Source organism: Aythya ferina (genome assembly GCF_964211825.1).
Source record: "Aythya ferina genome assembly, chromosome: 14".
Classification (NCBI taxonomy): domain Eukaryota; kingdom Metazoa; phylum Chordata; class Aves; order Anseriformes; family Anatidae; genus Aythya; species Aythya ferina.
In genome coordinates this window covers 10,933,511-10,954,790 of record NC_140312.1, presented here as the reverse complement: position 1 = coordinate 10,954,790, position 21,280 = coordinate 10,933,511, and the positions used below count along the sequence as shown (strand labels likewise).

At 40.6% G+C, this 21,280-nt stretch overlaps 1 protein-coding gene across 18 annotated transcripts in view; it reads left to right on the top strand.

The window, feature by feature from the left end:
* Positions 1–21,280, top strand: part of LOC311444767 (ankyrin repeat and KH domain-containing protein 1-like) — a gene marked incomplete at its 3' end in the record, with an annotated part of 113,908 nt that overhangs the window by 8,290 nt on the left and 84,338 nt on the right. For all 18 annotated transcript variants that reach the window (XM_084536156.1, XM_084536143.1, XM_084536142.1 and 15 more), the window contains exon 2: positions 6,106–6,259. In XM_084536156.1, the coding sequence (XP_084392282.1) occupies positions 6,106–6,259 (154 nt within the window). The remainder of the gene's footprint in view (positions 1–6,105; positions 6,260–21,280) is intronic.

Here is a 21,280-nt window from a genome sequence, read left to right as displayed (position 1 = left end):
TTGTGTTTTGTTTTGTTTTTGTAAAAATGAGTGTAATTGGTGTTTTCTGCTCTGCTATACAGAGAAGGTTTTGTAATGCTGTCTGCCTCTTGTAACAAGAGGCTGCAATCTGTGTTCAGTGGCTTAGGTTTTTGTGAGGGTTAACTAGGGGTACGGTCGTGTCTTGGGTTTGTTGTTCTTGAACGGTGTTTTAATACAAATGAATTGCAGATTTCTAGTTTGTGGAAGAACAGTAAATCACACAGCTTTGTCTTTTAGACAAAATATCTAATGTCCATTTTTTGCTTAAGAGAGAAATTTGCTATTTACCTGAAGTGGTTAAATGTATGTGAACCTTGATGACCGGTGTTTTATCGTGATTGCCTGCTTTTGCATTTTCTATTAGTATTAGCACGAGGAAATTGAAACCCTAGGATTAACAATCTCTAACACTGGAGAGTAGTCCCATAAAACATTAATTCCGAGTTATTACTTTATCTGCATGTTTCAACTACTAGCCATAGTCTTCAGAGCTGACTGCTTGCTTTGGGTGCTTGGCTTGAGATCTCCTGGTTGAGAAGCTGCCTGGGGAATATCAGGTCTGTCTTACAGCTGATGCAGCACCTATCGTGACTGAAGTCAGCTTCTGAAATCAGAAATTAATACTGACATCGGTTCCAGTGTGTGTGCCAGCACACCGAGGACATACCCCACAGGTCTATATGTGACTGCCGGGTGTCTGTGCCGTGCTGTGTGTGTGGCAGTCCCTTCCTTTGTCTCCAGTGACAGACCATAAAGTTAGCATCGTGTCCATCTCTGTGTTACATCTCGAGCAGTGTTTCCAAAATCAGCTGGTATTTTGAAAGAGGCTTATTACAGCCCAGCTCCTCTAGCTGCTAGTTTCATTTTGAACACAAGCCAGCAGTGTGCCCAGGTGGCCAAGAAGGCCAACAGCTCTGGTGAGGCCGCACCTCGAGTGCTGTGTTCAGCTTTGGGCCCCTTGCTAAAGGAATGACATTGAGGTTCTGGAACATGTCCAGAGAAGGGCTACGAAGCTGGTGAAGGGCCTGGAACAGAAGTCCTATGAGGAGTGGCTGAGGGAGCCGGGGTTGTTAGTCTGGAGAAGAGGAGGCTCAGGGCAGACCTCATTGTTCTCTACAACTACCTGAAAGGAAGGTGTGGGGGGCTAGGGGTCGGCCTTTTGTCTCAGATAACCAGTGATAGGGGTAGAGGGAGTGGCCTCAAGGTGTGCCAGGGGAGGTTTAGGTTGGAAATGAGGAGACATTTCTTCTCAGAAAGAGCAGTCAGGCACTGGGATGGGTTGCCCAGGGAGGTGGTAGAGTCACCGTCCCTGGGGGTATTCAAGGCAAGGTTGGACGTGGTGCCTGGGGACATAGGTTAGTGGGTGACATTGGTGGTGGGGGGGATGGTTGGACCAGATGATCTTGGAGGTCTTTGCGAACCTTAATGATTCTGTGATTATCCAATAATTGCTTAATATATATCGGAATAAAGCTGTCTTTTTAGATAACCCAGCCTCATTGTAGTCAACTTGGTGTTGTAGTTGGAGCTGAATAGAAGATGATCTGTTGGAGATCAGTAGATCGTAGTGACTTATTTAGGAATTCAGTTCAAGCCTACCAGCGGGGGTATATGTCCTTAATTATGGCTGTATTGTTATTTATGGTGATTACATGATGTTCTTATTCTTATGTGCTGACTTTGAAGTACTTTGAAATGCTTCTTTTCTTTCTCTCAAAGTGCCAAGAACATTAGAGTGCTGAGGTCCCACTGAAAAGTTTGGTGAAAACACCCATGTTCCTTTATGTTCTCCTCCACTTTTACCTGTTCTCTAGAAAATGAAACAGTAATGGCAGGATTATACTGTAATGTAGGTGTAAAAATACTTGGCTGATATTGCTGGGTTCTAGGGAAGCAGTGTTGAAAGGTACTTCGTAAAGTAAGCCCAAAGCAGAGCTCTCACTGGTATGAAGCCAGGGATGTGGCAGTTCTCGAGTGCCACGCAAGTAACAGTTCTTCGCTTTGCTTTCTCCTTGGGTTGATCATTTTGAGTAGTGTTGAAGGTGACGTTCTTTAAATGTGGAATTCAGAGGGGCTCCATGCCAAATTTGAAGTAGAAACTCATTTACAGTATTAACTTAGTTTTATCACAGAATATTAGGGATTGGAAGGGACCTTGGAAGATCACCCAGTCCAATCCCCGTGCTGGAGCAGGAACACCTCGATCAGGTCACACAGGAACATGTCCAGGAGGGTTTTGAAAGTCTCCAGAGAAGGAGACTCCACAACCCCCTGGGCAGCCTGGCCCAGTGCTCTGTCACCCTCACCGTTAAAACCTTTGTCTCACATTGAAGCAGAACCTCTGATGTTCCAGCTTACAGCCACTGCCCCTTGTCCTGTCATTGGGTGTCACCAAGAAGAACCTGGCTCCATCCACCTGACACTCGCCCTGATATGATACCTGCTGTCCTATCAGTACTCCCAAAAACTTTTTCAAGTAGGAATGATGAAATAGTAGTCAGATACTGGCCTTCAGTGTAATAAAGAACGTGGCAGTGTAAAGTGAGTGGTAGGATTTATCAAAGAAAAAAAATATTTTAGTGTAGTTCTAATAGAGCACAGTACACTAATTGTGGAATACCAATAGTTTAAACACAGGTGATCTATTTCCATTTTGTAACTTTGAACTTTTAGCCTAATACACAGGCCTGCATTAACCCTAAGGAAGCCAGGGTCCCTCTGTGTGTTAAGACCTGTTTGAGACTTGTCCAAATGGAATTGTTGCAGAAATAATTAGGAAGATACAGAAGAGAAAATAATTTCCAATTTCTAATGCAGAAGAGAAAATTGGGTAGCAGCTTATTTGCATTGTGATTTTGCTCAGGAGCCCCAGTCACGATGCTCGACTCCTTGGTGTTGTAGGCACTGCAGATGCAGTGCAAGGATGCCTGTTACCCCACTAGTGCTCATTGTTCAGAGCGTATCTGGACGAGTCAAGTTCAAGGATGTGATTTCACAGCATCTTTCTCTTACACTTTTCATAAAGATACTCCTCCAGGTAGTTTGGCACAGAAGCTGCAATGGGCTGCCTTCGTGTGCAGCAGGAGGAGGAAAGAACAGTGCTGGTGCAGCTAGAAGAGGAAGCTTTTCCAGTCTGTGGAGCCGGTGAACAGTCCAGGCTAGTCTGGAAAATGTTCTTTTGTCTGTAACCAGCAGCTTGGCTCTTGTTGGCATAGAAATACCTTTTTTTTCTTTTACTTTTTAAAGTAAAAAAAGTAAGTTCAATGTAGCGTAGATCAGCTTAGATTTGGTATTAGAAATCTAATCCCAATCCTATAGGTCATTGCCAATTTTGTAAGAATTGCTGGTGTTATTTTGGATGTTAGTGCTTGAGAAGTTGCCTGTGTGTGCCCCTGACCTGAGGTGAACTCTATCATGGTATTAAGGTATAAATACTGATGTACTTCAGTCCGAAGATCTGTGAATGTGGCTGTTACCGAGTGAGCCACCAGGAGTGTAACTGGATCTGCAGAGCTGTGAGATCGCTGCAGTCTTTGGCAGGGCTTCAGGAAAGCTCCATCAGTGCTCTGGCTGGATGTGGAGGATCACAGTACGGTGGATTGCCCTGATGTTCAGGGCCCTGTCCTCAGGTCCTACCCAGCTAGCAGCTTGCGATGCCTTTCGGAGTTTTTGATTGGGAATTATTGCTAGCTGTGAGTATTTCGGGAATTAGGCTGACATGTTGAATCCATGTATTCCTAATGAGTCTTTCCAAATAAGATGCTTATCAACCACTGCTGGCCAAAGCAGCTCAAAAAATAATCCCCAAATAGTGCAGTGACCAGGGACTAACAGTTTGCCTACAGATCTCATCAGGGTAAAGCAAGATACCTAAATTTTGCAATACAAGCATTATGTGAGGTCTTCCTGGAATTTGCGTGGTGGTGGTGGTGTTGTTTTTTTTATTATTTTTTTAATTTTTCCCCCTGTTTATTTAAATTTAAAATTTGTTGGATATATTTGGTGCCATTTGGTGGTGGTGATGTAACCATCATAGGTCACTCTCATTCACAAGTTGAGGTTGTTTCTTGCTCTGCTGATAGTGATGAAGTATCCAGCTGTGCATCCTCTGTAGCCGTGCCTGAGTGGAGAAACTCTGTCCATGTACAGAACCATCGCTTGTTCTGACTTGGAAGTTCATTGAAACCCATTTTGAAAGATTGGCAGTGGCACAGTTGCTTAACCAGGTTGTGGATTTTCACACTCTTTGTAGCCACAACACAAATATATACATTGTTAAACATGGGAAAAAAGAAAAATCAAAACCAGAGAATAATGAAGTACCCTGAAGCACTCCTGTATGCAGGCGTCAGCTTCTCCCCAAGTTATCTTTGCGTCAGCCCTTACGCCAGCAAGGAGTCCTTAAACTGAACAGAAACTGAAAGTTGAGTTCTGCGGAGGGGAGTCCTGGCGTACGAATACCTTTTGCTGTGTGTCATCAGCCCTTCTTTGTTTGTAGTAAAAGTGCGCACCCCTGGTTCAGGTCACTGCTTCTCTGCTTTTGTAACTCTCAGCTCTTTCTCACAGTGAAACAATACCCTTTAGTTTTAGGGCTGTTGTATCTCATTTGGACTGAACTAGAAGTCGTGCTGCTTAAAGCCCTGAGTCATAGCCTGCTGTCTTACCTTGAATGTTCGTGTGTTGGCACGCGAGGTACAATGCCTTTAAGTTAGCCAATATTAGGCAGATCCCCTGAGATGAGGAACTGGTGATCTGTATTCCTGAAGGCTACTCTTCCCCCCCTTCTCCCATGAATACAATTCATTGTACTCCTGTGTTAATGTTGCATTTCACTGGAGTAATGATGATTGCATTGGAGGCTAGGGGAAAAAGTTAAAAACGTTCACATAGCAAAAAGAAATTAACAGTTGCTTTTGAGGGCAGTGTTACAGGTAGCTCTCTAGACCCACAGCATCCTTCACCCAGTAGGGCACTTCAATTAATTTGTAGATGGCCTGATCTGGATTTTTGGAGCATTAAGGTGGCGTGTGATTTTACTGACTATGGTGGTAGGTTACCACCGGCATGGGAAAATTAGGGGAAAATAAGAGAAACGAAAATGAGGTTGGGATGTGAAGTTAGAAAGGACAGAAATTTATCTCATTTCTAAGGGATACTGAAGGCACCAGTAGCCTTGAGCGGGTAATTTCTGATTGAGATAGGGTCTGTGTCTTCATTTTAAAATATTGCTGAGGATAGAGGGAGTTATGCCTGAACTTGAGGCAGATTCTGAAATGTAGTTGTGCTCTCATTAGCGTATGAGTCAGGTATCCTCCTTGTTTATTCTGGCAAGCTGTCCTTAAAGCACAGTGTGTTGTGTTGAGTAATTCCGTGAGCTTGTGTTTTGAGATGACGTGGACCAGTGGTGGGACAGCATTATTGCTACTTAGTTGGAATACCTGCTTGCTTAATTGTCCTACCGATCTGTTCTTGTCTAGGAAACACTGATGGCAGGTTTGAAGTGTCGGTGCGGGAACAGATGTTGTGGTTTGAGTTGTAGTTGGCTGTCTTTTTTTCTACTCAAAACAAACAAAATCCCTGCGCTGCATTAGCTGAAGTCCCTTTCAAAAGGGAACTGAAAAATGCTTTAGGAAATCTTTCAGTCCCTCCCTGGCTCTCAGGTAGTAACAACTTCGGTATGGCTGAACCTGATAGCTGCTTTTGGTTTTTGGTAACAAGGTAGGCAGACCCCTGGTGACAGAGGTGCTCCAGCCTCTTGTAGCAGGCTGTTCTGGTGGTTAACAGTGCAAACATCCATAACATTTTTCTGGTGTTTAATCTGAGCGGCCCTTGCTGTAGCTTCAGCTCTTGTTAATTAAACTGTTGATGTGCTGCTTCTCGTGCTGAGTTTTTTCTTTTGTGATTTCATCAGCTACTTTTTCAGTGAGTTGATCAAATCACTTCTAAGGTTCTGTCCAATAATCTGTACAGTTAAGCCATTACCATGATAGTACAGCTAAGTTATTCCTTGGATTTTATAATATTTTACGTTTATTATAAAATGTCAAAAATTGTAAAACCGTTTTTTTTTGATTTCACAAACAGGTTGAATCGTTTATTTTGGACCAAGAAGATCTTGATAACCCAGTACTTAAAACCACATCGGAGTTGTTCTTATCGAGTGCTGCAGAAGGTGCAGACTTGAGAACTGTGGATCCAGAAACACAAGCAAGACTAGAAGCCTTACTGGAGGCAGCAGGTACTTTATGTATTTATTTTTTTTCTGAAACCAACTTGCACACAGATCTGGCAACCTGTAAATTTTGACCCTAGTAAAGTGTTCATGAGTCTGGAAGTTTACTGTGATGATGAGGAGCTGAGAATAGCAATAAGCTCATAGTTCTTATGGGTGTCGAGGGTTGCTTAGCTCACTGTTTCTGTGAGCATAAGGTTAGAAAAGTTTGTTTGAAGTAAGTGGTATTTCCTTGATCAGGGAAGATTACAAGTTACCAGAGGGAGAGTTACAGGGGAAAGGATGGAAGGAAGTAGACATGCTAAAATCATATTTTTCTTTATGCTGCTTTTGTCAATATATAATTATTAATTCAGTACTTCGGAAATTCCTGCCTATGGCAGGGGGGTTGGAACTAGATGATCTTTAAGATCCCTTCCAACCCAAGCCATTCTATGATTCCAATCTATGAAATTCCCAGGTGAAATACTAGTTTCTATTTTGACTTGCATAAAAATCTTTTTCTGTTCTGTAGTTTTGAGATATGGCTGTTGGAAAATGCATACTTATTGCTTCCGTTACAGAACCAGACTAGATAAACACGGTGCCACCACATTTGTTAGTTTTATGGTGAAAGCTTGACTAATTAAGGTTTTGTAAATTTTGTGGCTCAGATACTTGCAATGAAATAGGAAATCACATCTTTTTCAAAGTTCCAAGGAAAAAACACCCTGCTTTGAAAAAAAATAGTTTGATCACTGAGTGCATACTGAGACTAGTAGTCTTGTGCTGAAGTTGGAGTTTTCAGGCATTAGCTTTGAACACCCTTTAGGGGTAGATAAAATATATTTGTAGGTGTTAAGCTATCTATGGTCTTAAAGGAGAATTTCAATCTGAGGAAGCAAAGTTTGAGAAGTGGGCCTGCATGAACCTAAAGAGGTTCCACAAGGCCAAGTGCAAGGTGCTGCACCTAGGCTGGGGCAATCCCAGCCATGAGGACAGACTGGGAGAAAACTCATGGAGAGCAGCCCTGCAGAGAAAGACCTGGGGGTTCTGGTGGGTGAAAACCTTGATGTAAGTCAGCAGAGTGTGCTTGCAGCCCAGAAGGCCAACTGCAACCTGGGCTGCATCAACAGAGGAGGGGCCAGCAGGTGGAGGGAGGTGATGGTCCCCATCTGCTCTGCCCTTATGAGGCCTCACTTGCAGTCCTGCATCCAGGTCTGGGGCCCCCAGCACGAGAAAGAAGTGGGTCTGTTAGAGGGAGTGCAGAGGAGGGCCAGGAAGTTGGATCAGAGAGCTGGAGCACCTCTAATACGAGGAAAGACTGAGAGATGGGGGAAGATTCAGCCTGAAGAAGGCTGAGGGGAGACCTTATTGCAACTTTTCAATACTTAAAGGGGACTAAAGAGGACTTATAAAAAAGATGGAAAGCAACTTTTTCCTTGGTTAGAGTTAGATAATGATAGGACAAGGGGAACGGTTTTAAACCAAAAGAGGGGAGATTTATATTAGATACTAGGAGGAAATTATTCGGTCAGAGGGTGGTGAGGCGCTGGAACAGGTTGCCCAGAGAACCTGTGGATGCCCCAACCCTGGTGGTGTTCAAGACAAGGTTAGATGAGGCCCTGGGCAACCTGATCTAGAGGATGGCATCTGTGCCCATGGTAGGGGGATTGGAACAAGATGATCTTTAAGGTCCCTCCCAACCTGAGATGTTCTGTGAAAGGGGGCAGGGGACTTATTTTGGTTTCTTTGCATTTTGAATGTTAAAAACAAACAAACAAAAAAAGTACAGCTTTTGTCAGCAGAAAATTGCAGCACCTTAATTAATGATGGATCTCTGAATTTAATCTAAATGAATGTAGTTCTTGGGGACCAAACTTTGCTTTGCAGGAAAGATAGAATGTATCTGGAGTTCTCTGAAATCCCAAATTTAAATAGTTGGATCTGTTGCAGTTCTTCTCAGGTACCTAATGACTGATGTGGCCAAAAGCCTATTGCTAGCCTTATAAATTGTCAGCGAAGATGTCTGATGGCTAGTGTTATGAGGTACTGGTCTCTGAGGTATGTGTTTCCATCTAGGTTTGCAGTGTTTGAAATGAGTTCACAGTATATAATAAATCTAGGATGTACCATTGCTGCTTATAATGTCTGTGAGAATGCTTTCTTCAGGTTTCTAAATAGCAGTTTGCCACTTGTCCTCTGGATTAGCTAATTTGTTTTTAGTCTGAGATTCCTATGCTTTGATTTCCTCTTGTGCTTGGAGTGGAGATGTAGAAAATGGACAGAGCAGAATCTGGAAAGAAGAACAAGCCTGTTGGAGGGCTTTTGTTTGTTGGCTCCATCTCCTCTAAAAAGACGGGATGAAATTAATGCCTCTTGATTAATTTTTGTGGTTGAAAGATTGAAAATGCTTGGGAGAAAGTTCCCTAGTTAAGGCGTAGTTGTCTTTCCCACTGTGAATTCAAATACTAGAAATATCATTGGTTTAAAAAAAAATATCTAAATGATAAAAATATCCAAAGGAAACACTGAGAATCTGGTGTCTTATTGATAAGACTTAAATTGAAGGTGACTAAAAAATAAGCTTGTCTTTCTGGGAGAGGTTCTAAATAGCTTTATTGGGGGGCTCACACTCATCTGACTGGCTTGACTGAAAACACCCTTTCTAGCCTTAAATGAGCCGTTTAGGTTTCCATCATGGGAACAAAATGACCTAATGCTGTGATTTTTGCATTGTTTTGCAGTTTGGCAATAAAGGTGATTTCTCCTGTTAGTCATGTTTTAGTCACATTTCATTCCCCAGTGTTAAGTATAGCTTGCAAAAAGTAGATGGCAGCACTGCTGCTGGAACAAGCAGTTAGGCTACAGCTTGTCTGATGTGGTTTGCAGGGCAGCTCGGCTTCCTTTGTTGTGATTTACCCCCTCCTGCAGGAGGCTTGATCTTAACTTGCAACCCGCAGTACAGTCAGTCGTGTGCTTCATGTCTCAGATTTCGTAGTATTTTTCACATGCCGGGTTCAGGCTGTGTCCTTAGGATTTAATGACTTGCAAAACTCGTTCTGCTTACTGTTCCCAAATCCCTTAATGCTCACATCTCACGTGAGCACGTTGGTTATTCGTTCTGGAAAGTTAGTTCTAGCAACTGCAGCCAGATGAAATATTCTTTTTCAAATTACATATGCGGACTTTTCTTCAACCATTCCGTTCTTTTTATTTTTTAATTTTAATTTTTATTTTTTAGCAGCTGTTTTGATTTGTGAGCCCTTAGACCTGCATGTGAAGGTGTAGTGATCTGAGTTTAGCTGAACTGCTTACGAGTATTCCTATCCATCATGATGTAGTGCTGGATTTTTTTTTTTTTTCACAGTTTAGTTTTTGATTCCATTTCTGTTTTCAGGATGACTTAAAATATTTTATGTTCTCAGATGCTGAGTGGGGACGGTCTTAGAATTTGTAGTGTTATGGCCATGCCCCTCTCCACTTCAACAGAGTAGTAGATATACACATGTACACACTAAATATACATACACGCATGCAGACCATGCTAGATTCAATGCATTTGCTAGGCCCTCTGAAAACCTGGCTAATTAGCTTTATTTATGACAACCAGGCTCCTGTAGTCTGTTTAAGCAAAGCACAATCACTTTGTTAATGAAAAACTACCTTTAAACAAATTCAAGTGATTGTATTTTTTGACAAATAAACCCAACAAACTTGCTTTACATTCTGAAGTCTGAGACACTTCACTGTTCTGAAGCAGAAGTATGAAGGTCATAAGTGACTTGTTCTGATCTTCAGAAAAAGAACTGAATCCTGTTGTTTGGGAAGCTATCCTAAACAAGCCGAGTCTGTTGCTTGTTTCAAGCAAAGTCTCGTCAGTTTTGACCCCTAGTAGTAAAAAAGGGATTTATAACTAAATTAACCTATGGAAAGAGAAATTGAAAGAGAACGCTGCTGTTTTGAGACATCTCATTTTTTTCAGACTGTAACTGAATTGATTCTTAGTATTTGGATGCTGGGTTCATGTTCTGCACTAGAAACATTCAGGTCCACTGTTAATTAAGGTAATGTTGGTTTCCTAAAATAACATCCCAGCTCTAAAGAACTGTGGTACTTTTGTGGATCTTCAATAAGGCTACCTATTAAATTATTTATTTATTTATTTATTTATTTTGAGACAATAGTTGGCTGTTGGAGGATGAGCTTTGAATGAATGGGTATAATGCTTGTGTGTGAGTCCTTTACGTGCTCTAATCCTTCCTGGTACCTCAGAAGGGACCAGAGCTCTTGCTGCTATTGGCAGATTATTTAGTGGGTCCCTCAGCACATGTTCTTACAAGGACAAACTCCTCTCCAAAGAGCTGGGGAAGGTTTGGCAGGTTACAGCTGTTCCATGTTCTGGCCCCTTCTTTTATAGGCATCAGGAAGGGAAAATGATTTACTTCTGTAGCACAGGGCTCTTTAGGGGAGTACAGGTGGTTTGTTGTTGTTGTTTTTTTTTGTTTTTTTTTTTTAAAAAAAGGAAAGATGTATTGGTTGAAGCACGTGGTCAAATAAAAGTCTTGGATGCTTGTTTGATGCTTTCAACACCTGAAATATGGAATACCACAAAGTTGTAAAATGCCAGTGTTAATCCCTGCAGTTAAAGCACCCTTTTCATAGTGTTCCAGTGTGGTTATGGTGAGTTTTCTGGGAAACGATATAGAATGCTGCTGAATTGTTTTAGAGCTTGAGGAAACAGCTTGGGTACTACGTGCTTAACAGCAGGTCTTGTGAGCGTGGTTACAATCAGTTGGAATTTTGAAGCACTTGGACAATGAAGCATCAAAAAACAGATATAGAAGAAAGCGGCAATTTTTTTTTCTTTTTTTTTTGTAGAGTTAAGAGTACTTTTTATTCCTGTTGAATATTTAAATAGGGAGGAGTTGCGTTAGCACGCAATGTGTTGTATTAAAGGAGACAGAAAACGGACTGCCCCTTGCCAGCTCAGTGTCTACCTGACACGTGCACTCCTTGGCAGTAACCATGTGGGCAGCACTAGGAATAAGTCTTAAGTCTTATCTGCAGGTACATTGGTACTTCTGACATAAGAATTGTGCATAAAAGTCTGCTTAGGGCATATCATAGGCTTGTGCAGGAAGATGGCTTGCACCATTTTGTGAGTGACTTCTTCAGAAATCCTACTATGATTCATGAAGAGACCTGTGAGGAAGATCACGGTATTTTAGAGAGGAGCCATCTTCAGCCAAGGGTTAATGAAACAGATGTAAGTAGTCCATTATTATGTTCACAGAGTGGAGGTGTATTTCAACAGAAAAGGATGTAAATAAGACTAAAAGGTGGCTGGAGACCAGCAAATAAATGAAGTTGGGTGTTTGAGACTTTAGAAAGATCAAATGTAGTGTAACTCTGTTCAAATAAATGGTCAAAAAGAAATGATTTTTTTTTTAACAAGTGTCTGTTACTACAACAAGCATGCCTTTAAAAGAGGCAGTGGGCACAAACTGGAGTGCCAGTGGCTCTGTCTGAGTATCAGGTAGCACGCTGCCTTGCTGGAGACTGGGCAGGTTGTATGTTCTGGAACTGGGGACAGCAAAAAGGGGATCTGACCACCTGCTTAGTGGAAACAGAGAACACAGGTCAGAATAAGAATGGGCCCAGATCAAATCTGCCCACTTTACGATAAACTGAGAGGGTAGAGTTAGATTCAACAGCAGTAAAATTAAATGCTTCCCAGTGTGTCTCTTTATATAGCTCTGTATTTACCCACTCCACGTGCTTTTTGTGATGTGAGCAAAACCATTCATTATTCACTGATGGCACTTTTTACAGTAAAGCTGATGTAAAATAAATAAAAATCACCCAACATTAGAGGGCTTGAATGCAACAAAGTAGACTTGTGATCCAGCACTACTGGGGAGTGCGTATGTGGTCTAAATGAACAATTGGAAAGTTTCATGGCTTGCTTTCATCCTGCATCAGAGACACCCTTTGGAAAGTGTTGGAGACTAGGCTAGGTAAATATTTTGATCCATTTATGATAAAAAGATTCATATTTGGATCTGGTATTTCTTTTCTTAGAGTTGATGAGTAACTTACCTCTGGTTTTTAAATATAGGTGAGCATCTCATGCATTAGAAACTTAAACTAATTCTAAAGGGTGATCCAAGCTTCACTTCAAATTTTAGAATTTGTGGGCTGCAGAAAACATGGGTGATTCTGTTTATCAATTTAATGACTGCACATCTGTACTTGTGGTACGTAATGAACGCCCTTCTAGATCTGTGTCGTTTTTTTTGTTTTTTTTTTTTTTTTTAGAAAAAGTGGGCCCTTATTGGAGGAATCTAAGAGGGGATTGCTGGGATTGGAGCAAAGGTGAAGCTGTATTATTGTTAAATTATAGCAGTAACAAATTTGGAGTGTGTTTAGGCTTCTTCAACATGGCAAAAGCCTTTCTTTAGTCCAAGCAACCGTTTTGTTTATTTTTAAAGAAAGACTTCACCCTGATTTGCTTTGATCTGAAATACTTGTGTTAAATCATCATGGTATACGTATCAAACAAATGAAACAGTTCTCATCAAGATGGCCTCAATGGGCTTCGTTCTATGGGTTTCTGTAGAAATCAGGGCTGTGCTACTATTAAAATCACTAGTGCTTTGTAACTGGAATACTTCTGCCCTTTGAGATACTGACACATTACAGTGACTTGCTCATTTTCTTTCTTCACCATCTAAAGACTCAGAATGGGAAGGAATATATGGTATGTGAAACTCGCAGATGTGTTGTGCTTTTGATTAAGTTGTATAAACTGAGTTTTGTGCATGTAATTATTAATATGAAATTTTGCTAAGGTTTTGCATGACTGAAATATTTTTCTAATCTATTAGTCATTTAGATTAGAAAAAATCAAGTCTACTGTTGTGCTTAGAAACATTAACTTCCATATTGGAAAGTGTTTTGAACTGTATTGACTTCATGGTGTTGGATTCTTAGTTGGATTTTGCTGTGAAGAACAGTTTAATTTTAACACTTCAGTTGATGCTTCTGGGTGTCAGACAGTTATGTTACCATATTTGATCTGAATGTTAGGTTTTTAGAATTCTTTTATTTGACAAAGGAGATTCCACGATTTTAACTTTTCCTTGCGGGATGTGGTGGTGGGAAGAGTCAAGATAATGAGTGAAAACCTTTAACTGGTGAAGTTGAAGAACACTGGCCAGGGCACTGTTCAATCTTTTTAGGTTACTGCTATATATAAGTGGTCACTGTTAATCAACTAGTGTTTTATGCCTGTACTGTATGCAACTTGCACAACTCTTTTTTTAATATTTTTTATTTGAGCTCATAGATGCATTTTTATTCACTTCTCTTTCCTGTTTTACTTCTGTCTTGTTTTTTATGCGAGTTGGATTCATCTGCGAGGCAAAATCCTTCACTCTCCTGTTCTAATACGGGGATATTTCTGGTTAAAAGCTTTTTCCAGTTGGCATTATTTTGAGGGCGTCTTGTTATATCAGTGCTTCAAGTAGCCTCAGCCAAAGATTGAAAGTGGGGACGGTTTGGGCTGGAGAAAAGAGCTGGTGCTGTGTTGACAGTCCTGCTTAACACGGGATGGAAATGGAGCTCAGCCAGTACTCAGTGGGAATCCTAGCCTAGGACGTCCATGCTTCCTTCACTAATGGAAGTGGAAATACCGTGTTCAGGCTTCATGGGGGGGTAAAGGTGCTAAAGGAGTGGGGTAAAGGGGCTTTGTGCTACAGCAGGTGGCTCGGAGCTCGGTGTGCAGTACTGCGGCCTGCGCTGCGGAGCTGGTGCCCTGCACAGGGTTAGGGGGGGCTCTTGGGGCCAGGTACTCTGCTGGCAGTATATTGAAGCAGTATATGAAAACAAAAAAACTCTATTTTGGTCATCTTGAGTTTTATGCTTGTTATATAAATAAAGATAGTTATGTAAATGTTATGTAAATAAAGATAGTGCTGAGCAATACCACGTGCAAGATGGTTACGTGGCGATGTGATATTAACCACGTGCAGGAAGAAAAAGAACACTAGCTCAAACCACAGGTTCCTTGAGGCTGAAAAGCTGGTAAATATTGCTGCTGCCCCAAATATCTTATACCAGAATGTGTCTTAGTTGTGTGTGGTGTATTTCTGCTGTGTCCTGTTCCGTTTATGTGCTTGTTTCCATGTCTCAATAGTGATAGGACAGGGGAATGGTTTTAAACTAAGATGGGAGATTGAGGTTGGAAATCAGGAGAAAGTTTTTCACTCAGAGGGTGGTGAGGCACTGGCACAGGTTACCCAGTGAGGTTGTGGATGCCCCGTCCCTGGAGGCATTCAAGGTCAGGCTGGATGCAGCTCTGGGCAGCCTGCTCTAGTGCTTGGCAACCCTGCCCAGAGCAGGGGGGTCGAAACTAGATGATCTTTAAGGTCCTTTCCAACCCAGGCCATTCTGTGATATGATTCTTTTTGTGATGCCTGTGTAAGAGAGGAGCACTGACAGTAATGGTATGAAGTGAAGCAGTTACTGTGCCTACAAGTTGGAGTTCATCAAAACATAACTCTTTTCCCCAAGTGCATCAGCATAGGGGGAAAGGAGTGAGAAGGTGGGAAAAGCCTGGCTGAAAAGCCTGTCTCTTGCTTGTATCTCCTGCAAGAAGATGTGTTTATAAGTAACTCGGTTACACAGGCAGGATAAAGTCTGTGGGTATGATTGTTTTCTGTGCAGAAATAGGATCCAAATCTCCCCAGTAAGATTTTTTTTTTTTTTTTGACTTTCTGGAACTTAATGATGAACTGTGATTGAAATAATTAGTGCTAGCCACTTAATCACACAAGACAGACTGGTAAGTCAGGCTCATGGTAGTCTGAGTGTGAAGCCACCCATTCTGGGGCGGCATGGCAGTAAGCTGTGAGATGTAACAAGTACATCTGAAACAAGGCTACCTGATACCTTGCTAAGAGTTGCTTAAACCTTCTGCTCTCTGCACTTTGACAAGTGGCTCAGGAGACTTGCAAAGAATAAACTGACCTCTTCTTGGTGTACTTACAACATGTTGTTCTATCAGTTTTGTAGCTGAACTAAATATTGTGTTACTGTGGTGTAGCAGATACATCTGATTCTCTTTTCAACTGGTAAGTCACCTTTGACAAAATCCTGCTTTTTTATATTTAGGGAGTAATCACAGTACATACTAGTTTCTAGTAAAAAATATGATAAAATATGCCTAGTGTAAATGATCAAATTCTGCTTATATCTAGAAAGCTAGACTATTTTTCATGAGACTAATGAAAAACTAAAAATACATAAAAAATATTACCACTCATTCTTGGTTCTTATGTGATCAAGAGGTCTTTTTTTTTTTTTTTTTTTTTTTGAAATAGGACCTGAGCACTTTCATTTCCTATTTGAAATTCTGAAGACTTTATTTTGAAAGTAAAGAGTTTACATCTCTTTATTTATAGCAAGCTGTAGTATGTTAAGCATCTTGCACACTTTTGTCAATACTGTTTCTAATAGGTAGCTTTTTATCCTAAACTTGCTGAAACATTCTTTACATGCTTCTTTTAATAATATTTATGAATATGAAGTATTTAAATATTTGAAGATTAGACACATACCAATACACTTAAATTTCTGTAATGCATTTTTAATTATTCTTGTTTTATCCATCAGGAAACTACTTGCTGTGGAAACAGTGCAGTTCTGTAAAGGCTTTTTTCTACCCGTGTAACAAAGCGTTATCTCTACAACACCAATGTTAACTTCTTGTTTAGCCATTACCTTTTACTCATGTTTTGCACAGCTTCTTAAAACTTAATAATAGGGCTGGAAGAAATCTCAAATGTAGTTTTATCTCCTTCTCTTCCTTTTCCCCAGGCAACCTCAGCCGTGTCTGTGCCGTTCCTGACAGGTAGCTTTAAGAACTGGTTAGGCAAACCATTGCCAGCACTGGAAGCTCCCGGCGTGCTGAGCCAGTTGTAGCCCTTAAGACTGAGGACTGATACTTAGAAAAAACTTCTAATCCTATGTGCTAAAATATGTAACTCGGGGGTCAAGGAAACACTAAACTGGAAGCACTAAACTGCTTTGGAAGGACTTCATGAGGAAGAGGAAGGAAGTTCTCCTAGTAAAGCATCTGATCTTTTTTTTTGTGCAGTTGCTTTAGCTTCTTGCTTTACGCACCATATCTAGAGTTCATTTTCATTCCAGCTCGACTTTTCTGTTCTTGTTCTCTGGAGTCTCCGTATGTGATCTGTGTTCTTCAGGGCTTGTCGCCCCAGTTTAGTAACATCACTGAAGCTGAGCTCTATTGATTCATAGAGAGTAGGAGTATTACTTCATCTGTCCTGCAAGATGTGCTTTTGTTTATCTGTCACATTTTGTTGACTGTCTCTTTGCAGGGGGAAATGTTGATTTCCAGATTGAATTTGACCTTGAATAAATCTACCAATACTCTTCTGAAAACTTACCTGAACAAGCTATTCTGTATTTGTGCAGCTGATTATTTCTGTATGCTTACATGTATTTGTTATTTCTGTTTGAATATGTCCTTTGAGAAGAACACCTTGACTCAGAATCATTAGTTCTGAAGTTCTATCATTGCTTTCAAAGAACTATACAGCTTTTGAGTAACAGAGGAAGGACACAGCTGGAGAGAATAGAGTGATCAGCCTGGCCTGACTTCTAGCTTGTTTTGTCTTGCTTTGCCAGAACAAGCAAGCACCATGTTTTAGAAGCTTCTACAGGGAAAGGGGTAGGTGGGAATGAGAAGAGGAAAAATGTCCTTGTGGCCATGCTTTTGGCTAATAGTCTTCTGCTACAGTGAGCGTATCGAGTGCCTGATCTTCCTAGATTGTAGGTAAAGATATAATACAAGGAAGAACAACTTTTAGTTTCTTGTACAGATAAGAACAAAAATCTGGAGGGAAATGATGGAAGAAGTTTGCTTTACTAGAATCTTAATCTGGTGAATCTTTCTGTCATTTGAAACAACTTCGTCTGTAATCCCATCAGATGGGATTCATGCTTATTACAACTTTTCTTAACACTGTGCTCCAAACAAACACAGTAAAGCTTGCTTGTTGTGATGCTATGCGTTTGATTCTGTGACCTCTGATGGACAAAAACCTCCATCTGATGAAGCAGAACTGTCTGAATTGGTTAGAGATCCAGACCTAGGTGAAAGAGCATCTCTTGACAGCATTATGTTGCCTTCCTTTTCATTTTTTTTGATTGTGTTTTTTTTTTTTTTTTTTTTTTAATTTTAAGAGGATATCCCTAGGAATTAAAAACACAATGGGATGAATTTCCTGGACTTTTCTTGTAGAGGTTTTCTTTCTAACACATTCAGGGTAGGTGGGTGTGTGCTTTCTTAAGGTTGGGTCATGGTAAAATAAAGTTGATGTTCTTTCTGAATCCTGATTTTGGTGGTTTTCTACTCTAACCTACTGTAGCGTTCCTAGAGGTACTATTTTCAGAACGCTCTTTTATTTACTGACAGTACACCCTTCCCTCCCCCGTTGCTGAATTGCATAGTGAACCAGAGCTATTTTTTGATTAAGGAAAGTGTTTACAGTCCATTTGGACTCAGTTTTTCACTGAATGCTGCAAATTTGGGGTTCAAGTAGGATATTTGTCTATAAATAGCCTTTACAGGTTATTTGAGGTCTGTTCCTGCATCTTGATTGTGCGGAGATCTTGTCCTGCTGTTAGTCTCCAGAGGGCGATGATCCTTTTCCTCCATAAGCCGTAGGTTACTTAAACATCAGAAATAATTCCATTGTTTTCACCTTCTGCCACCAAATAGGTGAAGGTGTCTGCAAAGTATCTTTTTTTTTTTTTTTTTTCCAAAAGTCAGAAGCACTGAGGAAGATAAGGTGTAATATTTGTCATGGAACGGCAGCAGTAAAGAATAGGAATTCTGTGAACCTTCTACAGTATGAATGAGTTTTATTCTCTTCATCAAGTTGAGTATGGGACGTGTTTTTTTTTTTTTTTTCCTTTGGCATTTAACCTCTCACAGTGGACAATATTATTCCTAAGTTCTGTCTTTCCGTGTTTCAGCAGTAGTCTTAGTTCTGAGGTGTATACTTAAGATTCTTGGAGGCAAGCAGCTGTTAAACTTGCAGTGAGGAAATACTAGTGTTTTTCCATTAATTGCACTAAGGTGGTTGTCTGCGTTTTTACAAGGTAAGCTTTCCTATCACTGCAGGCACATCTCAATACCACACTCCTTCCTCCTAAACAATGTAACATCTCTGCAAAAACACAAAACCAATCTTTCTTACAGTTCATGATGGTTTTTTGCTCCTGGATCATTAAAAAGGCTGCTGCCTTTATAGCTTTATAGGTTAGTATTGTAAGCACTACAATCTCATAGAATAAATTCCTCCAAGAGTGACTTAGGGCTTTAAAGTAGTTTTAAAGCCCCCAGCAATCCTATTTTTTTTTTTCTCAGTCTCTAGTCTGGATGCTTCCTAGAAATACTGTGCGTCAGAATTGATGCCCAGAACTCTCAATTTGGAGCCCAGCTCCTTTGATTCTTGCTGGGTCACTCACTAGTTGATACCAATTCTTGTATGGTCATTTAGTGCTGTATACTGTCATCGCAATCCAGCTGAGTGTGCTGGTATGCATGGGTTGCACTTACGCTTCACTGAAGGGACACGAGCAGGTGACTGTCTCTAGGGCAGATGTGCTGAGTCTGCCATTTGAGTGGGTCCATTTAAAAGCTAAACAAATCCAGGCAAACAATTCAGCTTGTAGTTGACGTTTTCTCTTAGCTAATCGCTGTGGTATTGTCAAATGGGGTACAACCAGACGAGCGTTTGGGTTTATAAATGTTCTTTGAATACTTGCTGATGCTGTGGCCCTGGAAAAGATGTAGCAGAAGGAAGAAACTGAGTAGGGAAGAGAAGGCTTGGTATGGAAAGGTCTTCAGGCACCCAAGTAATTCACTGAGACTTGGCTGCCATGGAAAATCTTTCTGGGTGCGTACTGCAGACTTTCACTTATGTGTGGGGTGGGGGAATGGGACACGGGACATACACAAACAAAAACAGCTTGGTCATTCCAGAAAATTCAAAAGTGAAGCAATAAGCTTATATTTAACATAGAATATGCAGTATATATTACGATATCAAATACAAATTTAATATATAATATACAGTCCCTCCCATTTCATCTTAGAGGTGCTCCAAAACAAATTCATGTCCATAGTAATGTACAAGTTTATAAACTAGTGCTTAATCCTGTCCTTTTTCATTTGGATTAAGGTTAGTATCGTGCTTTGAATATTCCTGTAAAATGCAAGATTAAATTTATTTGCAATCAAAAACAAGTTAGAAAGGAGACTTTGTCTTGGGTAGAAGACCTTTTTTTAAAATCAAAACCAAACAAAAGTGTTATGCAGCTGATAGAATTAGCTGTTACTCTGACTTGGTTTATAGAAAACACCTGAGTTACTCTCAGAACTTCTGTAATATTGCAGTAAGCCCAGTTTATATTCTGAGGGAAAACTGGCAAGATACTGTACTTTTCTGTAGGATACAGAATATTTTTTCCTACGTATTCCAGTATAGATTCCTAATTTGACACGAGATCTTTACAGCTGGAATCTAGGGAAAAATCTGCTGCAGGTACCACCCCTGGCTTCACATGCGGCTTTCAATAGTTGTAGTTAGACTGGGTTGCAGCTGTCCCAGAGTTAGAGCAATTCCTTGTGTTTTTCTGACTCTTTTCCATCATAGTTCTCACTCAGCAGTCCCTGTTGATGCCAGTTTCTTTTGTTGTTGTTTTGTTTTGTTTTCTGGTCTGGTGTTGTACTTTTGCTGTTAACTCATAATGAGTAAATAGAAGCTTTCTCCTCCTCTAGATCTAAATTCAAATGCATCTATGTACACTTAATGTCTTGCAAGGCTTAGTTCTCCCAGCGAAGATGTTTTTAAAAGAAGTGGCTACTCCAGGCTAAGCTAGACAAGTCTGTTTTCATAATTGTTTTTTTTTTTGTGTACCTGCTAGAAGAAATATGAGTACTTTGCCATACTTGAATAAAATTATTCAGGTTTTGTGCTAGTTTGCTTTGTTCAAAGCAATTCGGTCACTGAATTGCTGTTTAAATCGTGACTTTGACAGAAGTGTCAAGTTCTTGCTGTATTATTGCTTGTGTGTTAATTCTAGCTGCTTCTCTAAAGCAAGAGCTGATCCAAGAGGCAGATATTTGTACCAGATGCTTAACTGCAGTGAGATGGGTGAAAGTCATTTGCCCTTTGAGAACTTCCTACCTTCTGTGATTACTGCTGGAGCATCCATCTCTGCATTGCCGTGCAACATCTGCAGCTAATTTTCAGTTCTGTTTTGTGTTCTGGCTTCAGCAGCACCGAAGAACTTGTGGTGCTTGGCAAGAACACATGTGGCTAGGCTCCAGCTGAGGAAGAATGGAAGAATCACCCTTTTGATGAAAGGATTGAAGTTTTGTGAACAGTAAAACTTGCTAATAGTTGGTGCACAAAAAGCAGCAGCAGACCGTTAGTTCTCTATACGAGAATCCATCCCGTACTGTATTCAGGGATGGATTTTGCAGCTAATTGATAAGAACAGAAAATGGCTGATGACAAAGATCTGTGACTGTAACGTAGGAATAATATGTGATGCTTCCATACTAACCACGTGTAATATGTTAGGAAAGAAAGTGTGCTTGGTTGCTTGATCAGCATGGCTTTATGCACATACATATTTCTAATGAACGTGTCCAAATGTCTGGGTTCCTCTAAAGAATCAGAAGCATTGAGGATTGTATCTGGTAGCTTGTGACCTTGTAATCAGGTGAATGCTTCTTTGATAGAGATATAATAGGGAGAAAATATTGGAAAACCCAAATTTGTTTCTTTTTATGAACGTGTTCTCTTAGGAAACCTAACCATCTGGACATTCTGAATAACTAGCACAGAAACATTGTGGTTGAGGTAACTTGGTGCCTATTTGCTCTTACTGTCAGGCAGGAATCTTCTGTTCCTAGCTCCACAATTGGCTCTTCTCTTTCCA